Source organism: Engraulis encrasicolus, chromosome 21 (genome assembly GCF_034702125.1).
Source record: "Engraulis encrasicolus isolate BLACKSEA-1 chromosome 21, IST_EnEncr_1.0, whole genome shotgun sequence".
NCBI lineage: Eukaryota > Metazoa > Chordata > Actinopteri > Clupeiformes > Engraulidae > Engraulis > Engraulis encrasicolus.
In genome coordinates, this window is record NC_085877.1 from 30,436,329 (window position 1) to 30,449,764 (window position 13,436).

The following is a 13,436-nucleotide window of genomic DNA, read 5'->3' on the forward strand; positions in this document are numbered from 1 at the left end:
TAGCATTATTTTGCTTAGGATTAGCATTTGTTATGTATTTTCCAATGATAGAGTTAACACAGTGCTATGAGTATATGGAAAACAATTCCGTGTCCAGGAGCACGGAAAACAATTCCGTGTCCAGGAGCACGGAATTTTGGCAAAATCCGTGCTCCTGGACACGGATTTTGTGTCTTTAACATCCGTGTCCAGGAGCACAGAATTTTTGGAGATCAGGCTGTGCATGCATTGTCCTTGGAGGAGACACTTGTGTCACTATAGAGGACACGGTAACGTGTGCACTCACAATGCAAGCTAATGTACGTTGCCTTGTGTCACTCGCATCGACTATGGGTGGATTCCAATAGGTGGACTCCCATCCTCGGCCTGTGCTTGTGGCCTCTCATTTCGCTGATGCCCCGCCTCCGTGGAGAAAAAAAAACGTTTCCCCGCTGTCAGCCTAGCTACAACAACTTTTGGGGGACTATTCTTCATTCACCTGAGATGTTTTCAAATGACAAAATGACATTAGAGTTGAGCTTTTGTGAGACATTGAAGTACAAATCTGTTGTCGGTGACATCATCACAAGGTCACAAGGAGGCCAAGGGGGCAAGGGAGGACAGGAGTCTGGATATTGGAATCCACCCTATGTGAGCCCCTTAACACTGGCAGCTACTGTACTTAATGCTGACGGCGGCACCACCTGTGGTGTGATGGTGGTGGTTGACATGGTTACCCTGCATAGTTGACATTAAAGAAGTGGACATGGCAACTGTGTGCGTGAGAGGGAGAGAGCGAGCACACTGTAAACTTTGCACTGTTAATTAACACTCAGAGTTGGACCGAATTCACCAATAATAATAAAAGAGTGTATGTGTATACTGCTTAACCCTCTGAGGTCTAAGGCCTTTCAGAGGCCTTTAGGCTGCTTACACCACCCTGACATTTTCAAGTATTTTCATTTCATATATATATATATTTGGAACCTGGAAGGTCTGAGGTTTCTAATGGTGTGACTTATATGTTTCAATGACAAAAACTCACAGAGTTACAGACAAATCTTTGGAGACACATTGCCCTCTGAAGGGCACTCGGACCTCAGAGGGTTAAGTGCTGATCTAGTGTGAGGCCTCTGACCTACCGACTTTTCAGCATTAGTTTTAAAAAATATATATTTTTTACGATGGAACATCTGGATCAGTCCGCAAATCAGAGCATCAACGTCTGGATCAGAGCAAATCAAAATGGTTTGGTATTATCGGGGCAAGGCGGTTCCATCACTGCAGGCGTTGATGCAGTTACCCCTTTAAGGATGCGAGTCTGCTCTAAACGTTCACCTCACGGTCATCATGTTTGTGCTCACCACCGACTCAAAATCTCATCGGATCCAGTTTGATGACACTTGGGACACTGTGAAAATCCTGTGTTGGGGGGTCACAAAAGTGCTTCCTCTGTGTTCCCACAGCTCTACGTAAAGTCTATCATTAGAAAACTGACAAACATACCCAGAAATAGCCTAACTTTGAGAAAAGAAATAGCGACAACTGCTGGATGAAAAATTCTGTGGCTATACTTCCGTGATCCCACCACAGAATTTTGGCAAAAACCATGGTCCGTGTTCATTTCATGGAATTCTGAGAGATGATGTTTGGTAAAAAGTCGATAGAGCGGTGACCAGCTTTAGACAGTCCAACCTAATGCTCGTCTATGAAGGATATTTGGTCCCACAATTTGTGTTAAATGAACCCCCTTGCAAAGTTTACAGTGCATTGGCCTTTCTATGAAGAAAAGGGACACACACACACACACACACACACACACACACACACACACACACACACACACACACACACACACACACACACACACACACACACACACACACACACACACACACACACCCTAACTGTGGAAAGAAATACAAACACACACGCATGAAAGAAAGCAAGACTCGGTCTCTCACACGCGCGCACACACACACACACACACGCACACACACACACACACACACGCACACATATACACAAAAGCAATACATACATACGCACGTTCATGCATACTGTAAATACTTGCAAAGCACACAATCCCATCCCATACACAAATGCCAGGTGGGACGTCCAGTCCAGTCCAGTCCAGTCCACTGACCAAACGACCACTAAAAATACACATTCACTCGGGTGGAAAACAAACGTTTCAAAAATAAATAATAAAAGATGGCATTTAAAGGTCCCCATGTGGTACTGCAGCTCTCGCTCGTCTCATCGTATCGTCACTACTATATAATCGTTATTATTATTCTTTTAAACTCACATTACTGCAAACGTTTGCCTGAAAATGATTACGTGGCACTATTAGACAGTGTAAGTGAAAACTTGCAACTAATGCAGCCCCTCTAAAGGTGGAAATGGAAAATGTGTGTGTGTGTGTGTGTGTGTGTGTGTGTGTGTGTGTGTGTGTGTGTGTGTGTGTGTGTGTGTGTGTGTGTGTGTGTGTGTGACAGAGGCTGTAACAGGCAGTGAGCAACACAGACAGAAAATGAATTGGTGTGTGTGTGTGTGTGTGTGTGTGTGTGTGTGTGTGTGTGTGTGTGTGTGTGTGCGTGGGTACGTGTGTGTGTGTGTGTGAGTGCGTGCGTACGTGTGTGTGTGAGTGTGTGCATGTGTGTGTGTATGGTGTGTGAATGGATACACAATAAGTGCCAGTGATTCTCCATACACACAGTGTGTGTGTGTGTGTGTGTGTGTGTGTGTGTGTGTGTGTGTGTGTGTGTGTGTGTGTGTGTGTGTGTGTGTGTGTGTGTGTGTGTGTGTTGGCAAGTGAAGTTTGCAAACGAAGCTAGGAGCCTTAGTAGCCTACGGTACACACCATTCTACACTCACGGCGCTGTGAGGTCCGAGTGAACATCTAAACATTTATAAATGTTCCGTCCATTAAACACAAGTCCTCTGTTCTGCTTTCTCTCTCCACTTCACTTCATTTCCTCTTCCATCCTTCCTTCCATCCATCCGATCCATCTGTCCATCATTTCATCAATCTTTTCTACAGTTCTGTGCTCCTCATCTCTTCTTTTCTTCTTTTCATTCTTCTGTTTCACTGATCCCTTCACCCTGAACACTATTCCAGAGGCCTTTGGATTAATGATGAAACACTACAACACCCACAATGCCTTGTGGCAAAAGAGGAAGTCCACTCTCTCTCCAGTTTCCTGTCTCACTTCAGGTCTGACTAAGAGCTGTACTTGTACTGCAATACAATAGTCTCAGGTTCCTGTGAAGGCCAAACAGAGAGAGAGAGAGAGAGAGAGTGTGTGTTTGTGTGTTGTCATCTAAAGTGGCGCGTGAACAATAGTAAGAAAGAAAAAAATGAAGAACCGCAAGTCCCATGATGCTTAGTGCCTAGTGCCAATCTCGGAGGGCCTTGAGAATGTAGTTTTCTCGCTCCAGCTGGGCGTTTTTCTATGCGAGGACCGCAAGTCCCATGATGCTTAGTGCTCAGTGTCGGTCTCGGAGGGCCTTGAGAATGTAGTTTTCTCGCTCCAGCTGGGCGTTCTTCTCCGTGAGTTCCTTGATTTGCTCTCTGAGTAGCTCCACCTCCTCTCGCACGGCCAACATCAGGTGGGTCTTCACCAGGTCCTGCAAACACACACACACACACACACACACACACACACACACACACACACACACACACACACACACACACACACACACACACACACACACACACACACAAGCACGCGTGCGCACACAGACATGCGCACACAGACACGCATGCATGCATGCATGCCCACACCGGCACAGACAGAGCAGGCATGCACACACAAGCACACAACACACACATGCAGACACGCATGCACACAGACACATACAGACAGACAAAGCATGCACGCACACACACACAGGCACACAGACACACACACACACACACACACACGCACACACACACACACGCGCACGCACACACACACACACACACACACACACACACACACACACACACACACACAAGAGAGATGGAAAACAATGAAACAATTACAGAAAGCCACATGAAAGAAATTATTTACACGGTTGAAGCAATTCTGTAATTGTAGAAAATCTACAGAGCTCTGCTTAAGTGCTTGTTTATCTTTCAAGAACACGGTTGCCATAAAACAACGGATGCCGCCTGCACCCACGCGCACACATATGCACATACCCGTACATAGACACACACACAGATATACGAACGCACGCACGGACAAAAGCATTCACACACGGACGCACACACACACACACACGGACGGACAGACAGACGCACGCACGCACATACACACACTGTTGCTGCCGGTCGCCACCAAAATAAAACATAGCAGACTTAGCAACCTGCAGGCTGTTCCTCTTCCTCAAAATGACTTTCAAATCGGATGCACACCAACCAAGATGAGATGTGTCAGTCCCGAGTTCAAAAAGTTCAAATCCCGACTACAAATTTGATCCAAACCAGCTTGAAGATTTGGAATCCCAATTAGACTTTATAAGGCAGGCATATCAGCTATCACTCCAGATAATGAAAAAAAGGAGGTGTATACAAGGCTTGTGTGAAAAATGTATATTGTAGCCGAAAATTTACAACAGAAGTCAGAGGTTAACTAGAGCAACAGACGAACGTACATTTTCGGCTACAATATACATTTTTCAAACAAGCCTTGTGTACACCTCCTTTTTCCATTATCTAAAGTGATTACTACTTTTTGGGAGTGGACGCACCAAGCAATACACATATCTTAAGTACAGGCGCAGACGCCGACCGTTGTTGGTTTTTGTCATTTACCGGGCATATCAGCTATGCATTGAAGTCACATGTGTTGGGTCACTTCACAGACTTACCCCGACTCTCTTTTCTTTCTTTCTTTTCTTTTTTTTTTGCCATTTTGGGCCTTTAGCACGGATAGGACTGTGAAGAGTGACAGGAAGTGAATGTGGAGAGAGAGATGGAGTAGGGTTGGGAAATGACCCATGCCCGGATTCGAACCTGGGTAACCCAGAGCATGCAAGCCCATGTGTGGGGGGCTTAATGCACTATGCCACTACGCCACTCTCATTCACTTTCTGTCTCTCTTCACAGTCTCTATTTGAAATAAAGACCACATAATCCCATACAAATATCTCTAAAAAAAGGTAGATCTAGCTTTTCTTTAAAAAAAAACTGCATCAAATACCTTTCTAGGATGCGAGCATTGGTTGAATTCAATTGAATCAAATTCAATTACTTGTCCCATTTAGCTCCAATTCTCCATTTCTTTCATGGTTTAAATTCTTTTTGGTTTGGCACATTTCTTTGTGGTTTACTTTCATCACCTCGTACGCAAACAGTTGCACCCACCCAGAGATGTTTTGAGCAAACAAAACTAAAATGGGCCTGTAATGACGCACTGGACTAATTGAGGTCTTATCACTGCCGGCTGGCTGTCCGCACCCTATCACACACACACACACACACACACACACACACACACACACACACACACACACACACACACACACACACACACACACACACACACACACAGAGAGAGAGAGAGAGAGAGAGAGAGAGAGAGAGAGAGAGAGAGAGATTAGACAAACAAGAGGGAGAGAGGGGGAGAGAGAGAGAGAGAGAGACAGAGAGAGAGAGAGAGAGAGAGAGAGAGAGAGATTAGACAAACAAGAGGGAGAGAGGGGGAGAGAGAGAGAGAGAGAGAGAGAGAGAGAGGGAGAGAGGGGGAGAGAGAGAGAGAGAGAGAGGACAGCGAGAGAGCTAGATGCAGGGGCAGAGGAACTCACCATGGCTTGCTCAATCTTGTTGTCGATGGCCATTGCACTGTTTCCCGTCCCACTGTGACAAGACAGAAAAAAGGAAAGGAATCATTTTTACTTATTGTATTTTAAGTATTTTTGTGGGCATTAACCCAGTCAAGACATGATCCCTGTTATAATAAATTAGCTGTTACCAGAATGGCAATGACCCTGTCGTAATGTAGAACTAGAGGTCCTGTGCACTGCCATAGCGTTCCACTGGTGGAACATTGTGCATCAACCCATTTTATCCTGATGCTGTGTAAATGTTGTTTGACCTTTGCCATCTGGAGCAACATAAATGCTGCATTCGGGCTCTTGAGATTTGAGCCTTTTTTTTAATTAAAAATGAGGGTAAGTTAGAGCTGAATGACAACATTCTAATGTGAGACGAGAGTCCTAGCTTTTAAATGCAACTTGCTTTTAAATGCAATGTTTTATGTGCTTCGTAGGCTGAGATATTTAGGGTTTAATAGGCAGAGGGCACCTTTTCCCCAAAATTCAGGAGGCGTTTTTTTGCAGGTGCCTTAGGCTTTACAGGGTTAAGGGGCTACTGCGTCTTCATTATGATAGGCAAGTGTGAGAGGAGACAGGAAGTGGGAGAGGAGACAGGAAGTGAGCTGGAGTGAGAGATGGGGTAGTGGCCAGTGACGATCCTACAATGACTGGTGCCCCGAGCGAGGGAGAGGAGTTAGCTTCAAGATTTACAGACAAAAATCTTTGCTACTGAAACAATGTCTGTACGATGAGGCTCATTCTATCTCTTGAGCTTATAGGCACACACACATACACACACACACACACACACTCAAACATTCCCTGTATGTGAGTGTACCTCAGTATGCCCGCTGCTTGTGTACATTCATAACCCCGTTTTGTGTGTGTGTGTGTGTGTGTGTGTGTGTGTGTGTGTGTGTGTGTGTGTGTGTGTGTGTGTGTGTGTGTGTGTGTGTGTGTGTGTGTGTGTGTGTGTGTGTGTGTGTGTGTGCATAACGGTATGTGTTTCCATGGGTAACCATGTGTCCCCATTGTATATACAAGCAGGAACAAGCACAGGACAATGACAACAGAGAAGGCGTGCCAGCTATATTGTCCTTGTGCGTGTGCATACTTTTGGTGTTTGTAAGTGTGCTCATGTGTGTGTGTGTGTGTGTGTGTGTGTGTGTGTGTGTGTGTGTGTGTGTGTGTGTGTGTGTGTGTGTGTGTGTGTGTGTGTGTGTGTGTGTGTGTGTGTGTGTGTGTGTGTATGTGTTCTTCTCCACGTCTGTGCATCTGTGTGTGTGCGCACTCGTTTGCCTGTGTCTGTATGGGTATTCTTGTATGTATGTGTATTGTTCTTCTCTCTCTCTCTCTCTCTGTGTGTGTGTGTATGTGTGTGTGTGTGTGTGTGTGTGTGTGTGTGTGTGTGTGTGTGTGTGTGTGTGTGTGTGTGTGTGTGTGTGTGTGTGTGTGTTGTGCGTGTCAGTGACACTGATCTCATTGTTCTCAAAAGAGTGAGGCACATGGTCCACATTACTGTGTGGTCCATCTATTCCTGATATAAACACACACACGCACACACGCACGCACGCACGCACGCACGCACGCACGCACGCACGCACGCACACACACGCACACGCGCACGCGCACACGCACACACACACACACACACACACACACACACACACACACACAATCACATGCTCCTTCTTCAAACTAACAGTGGTAACATCACAGAGGTGCGAGAATGTCGACGTCCAAAAATATTTCGTTCACACACTCATAGCACTCACACGGCCCAGACATCCAGTCACACTTCATTACTGACCGGGTGTCATACTCTCTCTCTCCCTCTTTCTTTTTCTCTCTCACCCTCTGTCTCTTTGTCTCTCACACACTCTCTCTACTTCTTTCTGTCCATACACACACACCCATGCACTCGAACATTCACACACTTACCGACAAGCACACACACACACTCTTACACATAATCGCACACACACACACACACACACACACACACACACACACACACACACACACACACACACACACACACACACACACACAAGCATGTTTACCCTCGACAGAAGAGCACCAAGGACAGAAAAGCTGTCTCAGAGCCCACGCGACGTCGAGCCTCCTTGGGCAGGTCCAACTTGTGCCTGAACTGGGGGAGCAGAGCCAGACCCCCCTGCTCTCTACTCCTCTTGGTCTCTCCCATCCTTCCATGGCCTCCAGGGCCTCTGTGGCCAGGGATCGGGCCACCACCAGGGCAAAGTGGCCCAGCGAGGGTGCACGAAGCTGGGCAGCAGGAGGGACGTGCTGGGCCCTGGGGGCTGGAGGTGGTGGACGAGAAGGATCCAGTTTGGATTGGGAGCCTGTGCACAGCTGGATGGGTTTGTATGGGGACAGAGGCTCCTCCGGTGACCGTGCCTGGGGACCCCGGGGCCTGAGGGTCGGAAGCCGGATGTGGTGACTGGAGAGTCGTGGTCTCCTGGGGAGCTCCAAAGGGAGCGTGGCCATGCAGGCCAAGGGGCCGAGAGTGTCCCAGGAAAAGGGGCTCCTTCTGGGGATTGGAGGGATTGGAGAGTCCCCCCGGCCCCGGGGATGGAGCCACAGTGGCTTGAACCTTAGCAGGAGAAGCAGAGGAATGGAGGGTCGGAGGGATCGACTCAGCCCCGGCTGTGGCTGTGAGGGGCCTGGTGGAATGACATTGACTTCCAGGTCCGGTGGTGGAAGACCCAACAGGACCGGGGGCGGGCATGATATTTGGACCTGCGGTGGCAATCGATACCATTCTGGAGATGTTGTTTGGTTCCGTCAAGGAACCCTGTGAAGAATCCATGGTAGGCCCTGTCGTAGAGCTGATATTAAGCCCCACGCTGGAGCTGTGAACGGTACGCCCCATGCCACCAGCTGGCCCAGCGGAGTGGAATGTCTGCCCTTCAAATGAGGTGACGTGACGTCCTACGGTCACACTCTGTCCTGTGGTGTCAGCTTGTGCCGCCACAAAGGTGACAATGTGCCCTGTTGTGGTAGGGAGCCTTGTGGCAGAAGTGAGAATAGGTCGCACAGTAGAGCCATCACTAGGCCCCACAGTGGAGACATCACTAGGCCCCATGGCGGAGGTGATGGCAGTGCTAGGCCCCACGGCAGAGCTGGCAGTAGGCCCCACGGCGGAGGTATCAGTAGGCCCCACGACGGAGGAAATGGCAGTAGGCCCCAGGGCAGAGTTGAATAGATTAGAACTAGCAACCAGTGTCTCAGAATGAGCCGTCCTGGTGGATACTGACCCCGTGGTGCAGCTCAGTGCACTGACGCTAGCAGCAGCAGCAGTAGAACCAACAACCCCTTTGCTGGAACAGAGGATTAGCTCGGTAGGAAGAGTTTGGGTGGAAGTAGAGCAAAGTTTAGGTCCACCACCAGCAGCAGCATTGAGGGAGGACCTGGATCCTGGCCCTGGGATAGCACTAGCATTTAGCCTGGCGCTGGATGTGGACCTGGATACTGTGGCGCTGGTGCTGATGGTGGTGGTGCTGCTGCTGGCGATGTTGGTGCTGGCTCCGGTGCACCTTGCCTGGTTGTGCCTGTCCGCCCGCAGTGGGATAGTCCTGGCGTACAGCCCCCAGCGCTCCACCAGTGCCTCTCGGCCAATGGGCCACGAGTCTCGCACCCGCATCCGGGGGATCACCCTGCCCACGGTTGCTGAAACTGTGTCTGTACCCGCACCCGCACCCGCTGCCCCTTTCACCTGCCCAGCGTTCCATCTGTCTGTCGTCTTTGCAACGCTCTCCACCTTCGGTGGTGGAGAAGAGGCCCGGACGGAGGAAGAGGACGACGGGATACGGTCAACCGCCGGAGGGACGGACAGCCGGGCCAATCGCTTCTCAGACTGAGACGGAGGGGCGGGACTACCAGAAGCAGCAGGCCTACAGGGGGAGGCCGGCCTGATGGGGTGGGAGGCGGGCTTTGAGACATGATTGACAGGGCCGCCGTGAACTGAGGCCTTGGAGAGAGCCACAGCAGAGGATGATGATGGTGATGATGATGACAGCGGTGAGGGGGATGAAGAGGAGGGTGATGAAGGAGAGGGAGAGGGGGATGAGGCAGACGAGCCAACGGAGGAGGGAGGAGGTTGGGGTGAAGCAGGAGGGAGGGAGACCGGACGTGCCTGCCTGCGTGTCTCGAAGGCAGATATAATCTTCTTCACGCTGCCAAACATGTCTGCTGAGGTCTGTGCACTTCCCTTGCATGAACTCTCTCTCTCTCTTTGCCTTTCTTTCACTCACTCACTCACTCACTCTCTCTCTCAGTCTCTCACGGTTTGTTTCAAACTTTTTTTAAATCGTATTTGGTTTTTTTTCTCTGTATCTTTCATCCTGTCTGTTGTAATGTCATGTAATGTATCCTGTCTCTTGTAATTCTGCCTTGGCCCGGGCTCACTTGAAAAAGAGACATCTATCTTTTCCCCTGGTTAAGCAAAGGTACAAAAAAACAAAAAAGAAATAAAATGAAGCATTCATACAACCAGTCAGTCTCCAATTCCCTTACTATCACTATGGAAGTCCCTCAATTGCTCGCTCAGGAGAGCTCACATTCAGTCTTGTTTACGTGTTTACCATCACTCACTCACTCACTCACTCACTCACTCACTCACTCACTCACTCACTCACTCACTCACTCACTCACTCACTCACTCACTCTCTAGTTCAGTTGCTCACACACGCATTCACTTTTTGTTGACTTTACCACTCACTCTCACTAACTAACTTTCATTCACTCTATCTCTCTATGCCCCTTTCTCTCTCTCCCCCTTTCTTTTGCGTTGCCACTCACTCACTCGCTCTCATTTTACAAATTCAGTCAATAACCCATTCCCTCACACAATCTCTTGATTGCTCAATCCCTCTCTCCCCTCCTCCTCTCTGTCATCCACTCCCAGTACAAAACAGGGTGCCAATATTTCAGAGGTAATGGATATAAATACAGTTAGAGTACTTTGCAACACTGTGGAGAGTCAAATGACTCTGACAGTGGAGTCAAAAGTCAGTGTACTGTACATTCCTGCAGGTGGCCGCTTCATTTCAGTAACAGCTTTTAATATTGAGTAGAATTCACTCTAACTTTGAGTGGGACCAAATGCTACGTGAACCAGATTTAATTACCACTCTTGAAGAGTTATATTGACACTGGTGTTTTTTGTACTCTTCCTCACCCTTTGACAAAAGGCGAGAGGACGCGAGGACGTCTCACAACACAGGAAGTGGATGAGCTCACGCTTGGTATGTCCCGTGTGAAGTCAGCGCACCGCACAGCACAGGACAGAATGAGGCAACAGGAAACAGGAAGTCTTGTGTTTGACACCACTTCCTGTAGTAAACCAGACCCAGACCCGGAGCCGGATCTGGAGACGGAGTTATGCTAGCAGCAGCTGCGCCGGTAGTATATTGAATCTTGATGTCACCCCCGAACACAACCCCCAACAGCTCCCCCCACCCCCTGCCTTCTTCACTCTCTCACAAACTCCTGAACACACTGCTCAACTCTATACTTCGAGAAGAAATCACTCACTGACTCAAGCCTTTCTTTCCTCTCTCTCTCTCTCTCTCTTTCTCTCTCCCTCACTTGGGCAAAACTATCTGGCAGTCACTCCTTTTCTCTCTTTCCTCTCACCCTCTCCTTTCTTTTTGTCAGTTTTGTCAATCACTCACTCTCTTTCTCTTTCACATTCCATCACTCACTCACTCCTTCAGAAACTGACTCACTCTTTCCCTCTCTGACTTCTTCAATCACTTCAATCCCTTATTCCACTACCCACCCCCTCTCTCACTCCCCTGCCCCCTATCGTTCACTCCCCACCTCCCTCCCTCACGTCTAAAACTCAGTCACTCTGCACCCCTTACCTCACACCTCTTTCTCTCTCGGCCTTCTCTCCCTCCTTCACTCCTCTCTCTCTCTCTCTCAATCACTCCCTCTTTTCACTCCTTCATTCTTGTCTTACCTCCTCCTTACTTCTTTTCTTTATCCTTCTCTCCCCTATTCCCCTGACTCCCTTTCCACCCTCACCTCACTTCACTGCTTTTCTCTCTCTCTCTCTCTCTCTCTCTCTCTCTCTTGATCTGATTCACTCGTTGCCTCCCTCCCTCACCCCTTCTTCCCTATAACACCTTTTTTTCTTCACTCGCTCCCTGATATCACTCCTATCCCAGACACGCCACACCACACCACTCCGCCAAACCCTTCAGTGGGGCAACTCTAAAACAAGCCTGGCAAGGTAGTTGTTCTTTCACTCATTCACTTCTTTTTTTTCCTCCCTAACTCTCCTCTGGTGCCCTCTCTCCGTGTGCCCTGAGCCACCCAGCCCCACTACCCAACTCTCTGACCCCAATAGTCGGGCAACACCATGGGCTCTAAATTAACACCAGCCAACCGGCCAAACACTGGTGAAAATTCAGTTTTCAGCTGGTAGAAAAGAAAACTTACTAGCCACTTTGACTGGTAGTGAGTGAACGCGTGGCTAGTAAGATTTAACATCTACCAGCCAAATTGGCTAGTGATGAAAAAAGTGAATTTATAGACCTAGGCAACACTATAAAAAGCCTGCTGAGGTGGTGGTTGCGGATTGTTCCAGCAGCGTGCGCTCACGTTTTTTTTTTTTAGGAGGGCGAGACAGTGGGCAACAGGTGGGTCGCCGCTCTGATTTACAGCGTACAGTTTAGTGTCGACTCAGCTCAGCTTCGCCCTGCCATCCATTTCAGGCTTTCGAGAGATCACATGTTCACACACACACACACACACACAGACATATACACACACACAAGGGCCTCTGACAGCTTTGGCCGGGCCCCGGACAAAGGAATCTAAAAGGCTCTTCCACTCAATACATACAATGTAATGAGCACCCAATTCTGGGCCCCCACTATCCCTGGGCCTGGGACAACTGACCCCTTTGTCCCCCACCTGTTAGCTTCCCTGTACACTCACACTGATACAAATACACTAACACACTAACACACTAACACACTAACACACACACACACACACACACACACACACACACACACACACACACACACACACACACACACACACACACACACACACACACACACACACACACACACACACACACTCGGGACCTCACCGCCTTGCTGTCACACACCTGGGTTCAGTTACATCAAGTTATCCATATGTGTGGCCTGTATGCAATCACGTGTTCACGCGTGTGTTTATGTGTGTGTCAGTGTGCCTACTGCAGTCTACTTCAGTATGTGTGTCTTTGTGGTTGTTGTGTGTGCATGTCTGCCTGTGTTTGTGTTTGTAGTCTGGTTGTTACGTGTGATTCTGTGTGTGTGTGTGTGTGTGTGTGTGTGTGTGTGTGTGTGTGTGTGTGTGTGTGTGTGTGTGTGTGTGTGTGTGTCCTTCTGTCTGTCTGCTACTGTTTGCATGTACTGTATGTGTGTATGGTATATGTTTGATTCTAATTGCGACTCTGAGTGTAGTGTACTTACTTGTGTGCATGTATGTATGTATGTCTGTCTGTATTTTTGTGTGTGTGTGTGTGTGTGTGTGTGAGTGTGTGTGTGTGTGCGTGCGTGCGTGCGTGCGTGCGTGCGTTTGATATCCGAGCAAAGGGGAGGCTTCCCAGGCAGGAAATCCCA

At 48.6% G+C, this 13,436-nt stretch overlaps 1 protein-coding gene across 2 annotated transcripts in view; it reads right to left on the reverse strand.

Moving 5' to 3' along the window:
- Nucleotides 1–220: 220 nt before the first annotated feature.
- zgc:153012 (uncharacterized protein LOC777626 homolog) overlaps nucleotides 221–13,436 on the reverse strand; it is a 38,793-nt gene continuing 25,577 nt past the window's right edge. Inside the window, exons 1-3 of one of the 2 annotated variants that reach the window (XM_063186568.1) lie at nucleotides 7,854–11,219; nucleotides 5,782–5,833; nucleotides 221–3,612 (exon numbers count right to left, since the gene is read on the reverse strand). In XM_063186568.1, coding sequence (XP_063042638.1) covers nucleotides 3,472–3,612; nucleotides 5,782–5,833; nucleotides 7,854–9,997 — 2,337 coding nt within the window. In that variant the 5' untranslated portion in view covers nucleotides 9,998–11,219 and the 3' untranslated portion in view covers nucleotides 221–3,471. Of the gene's footprint in view, nucleotides 3,613–5,781; nucleotides 5,834–7,853; nucleotides 11,220–13,436 lie in introns of those variants that run through there. The other variant, XM_063186569.1, reaches the window with a different exon arrangement.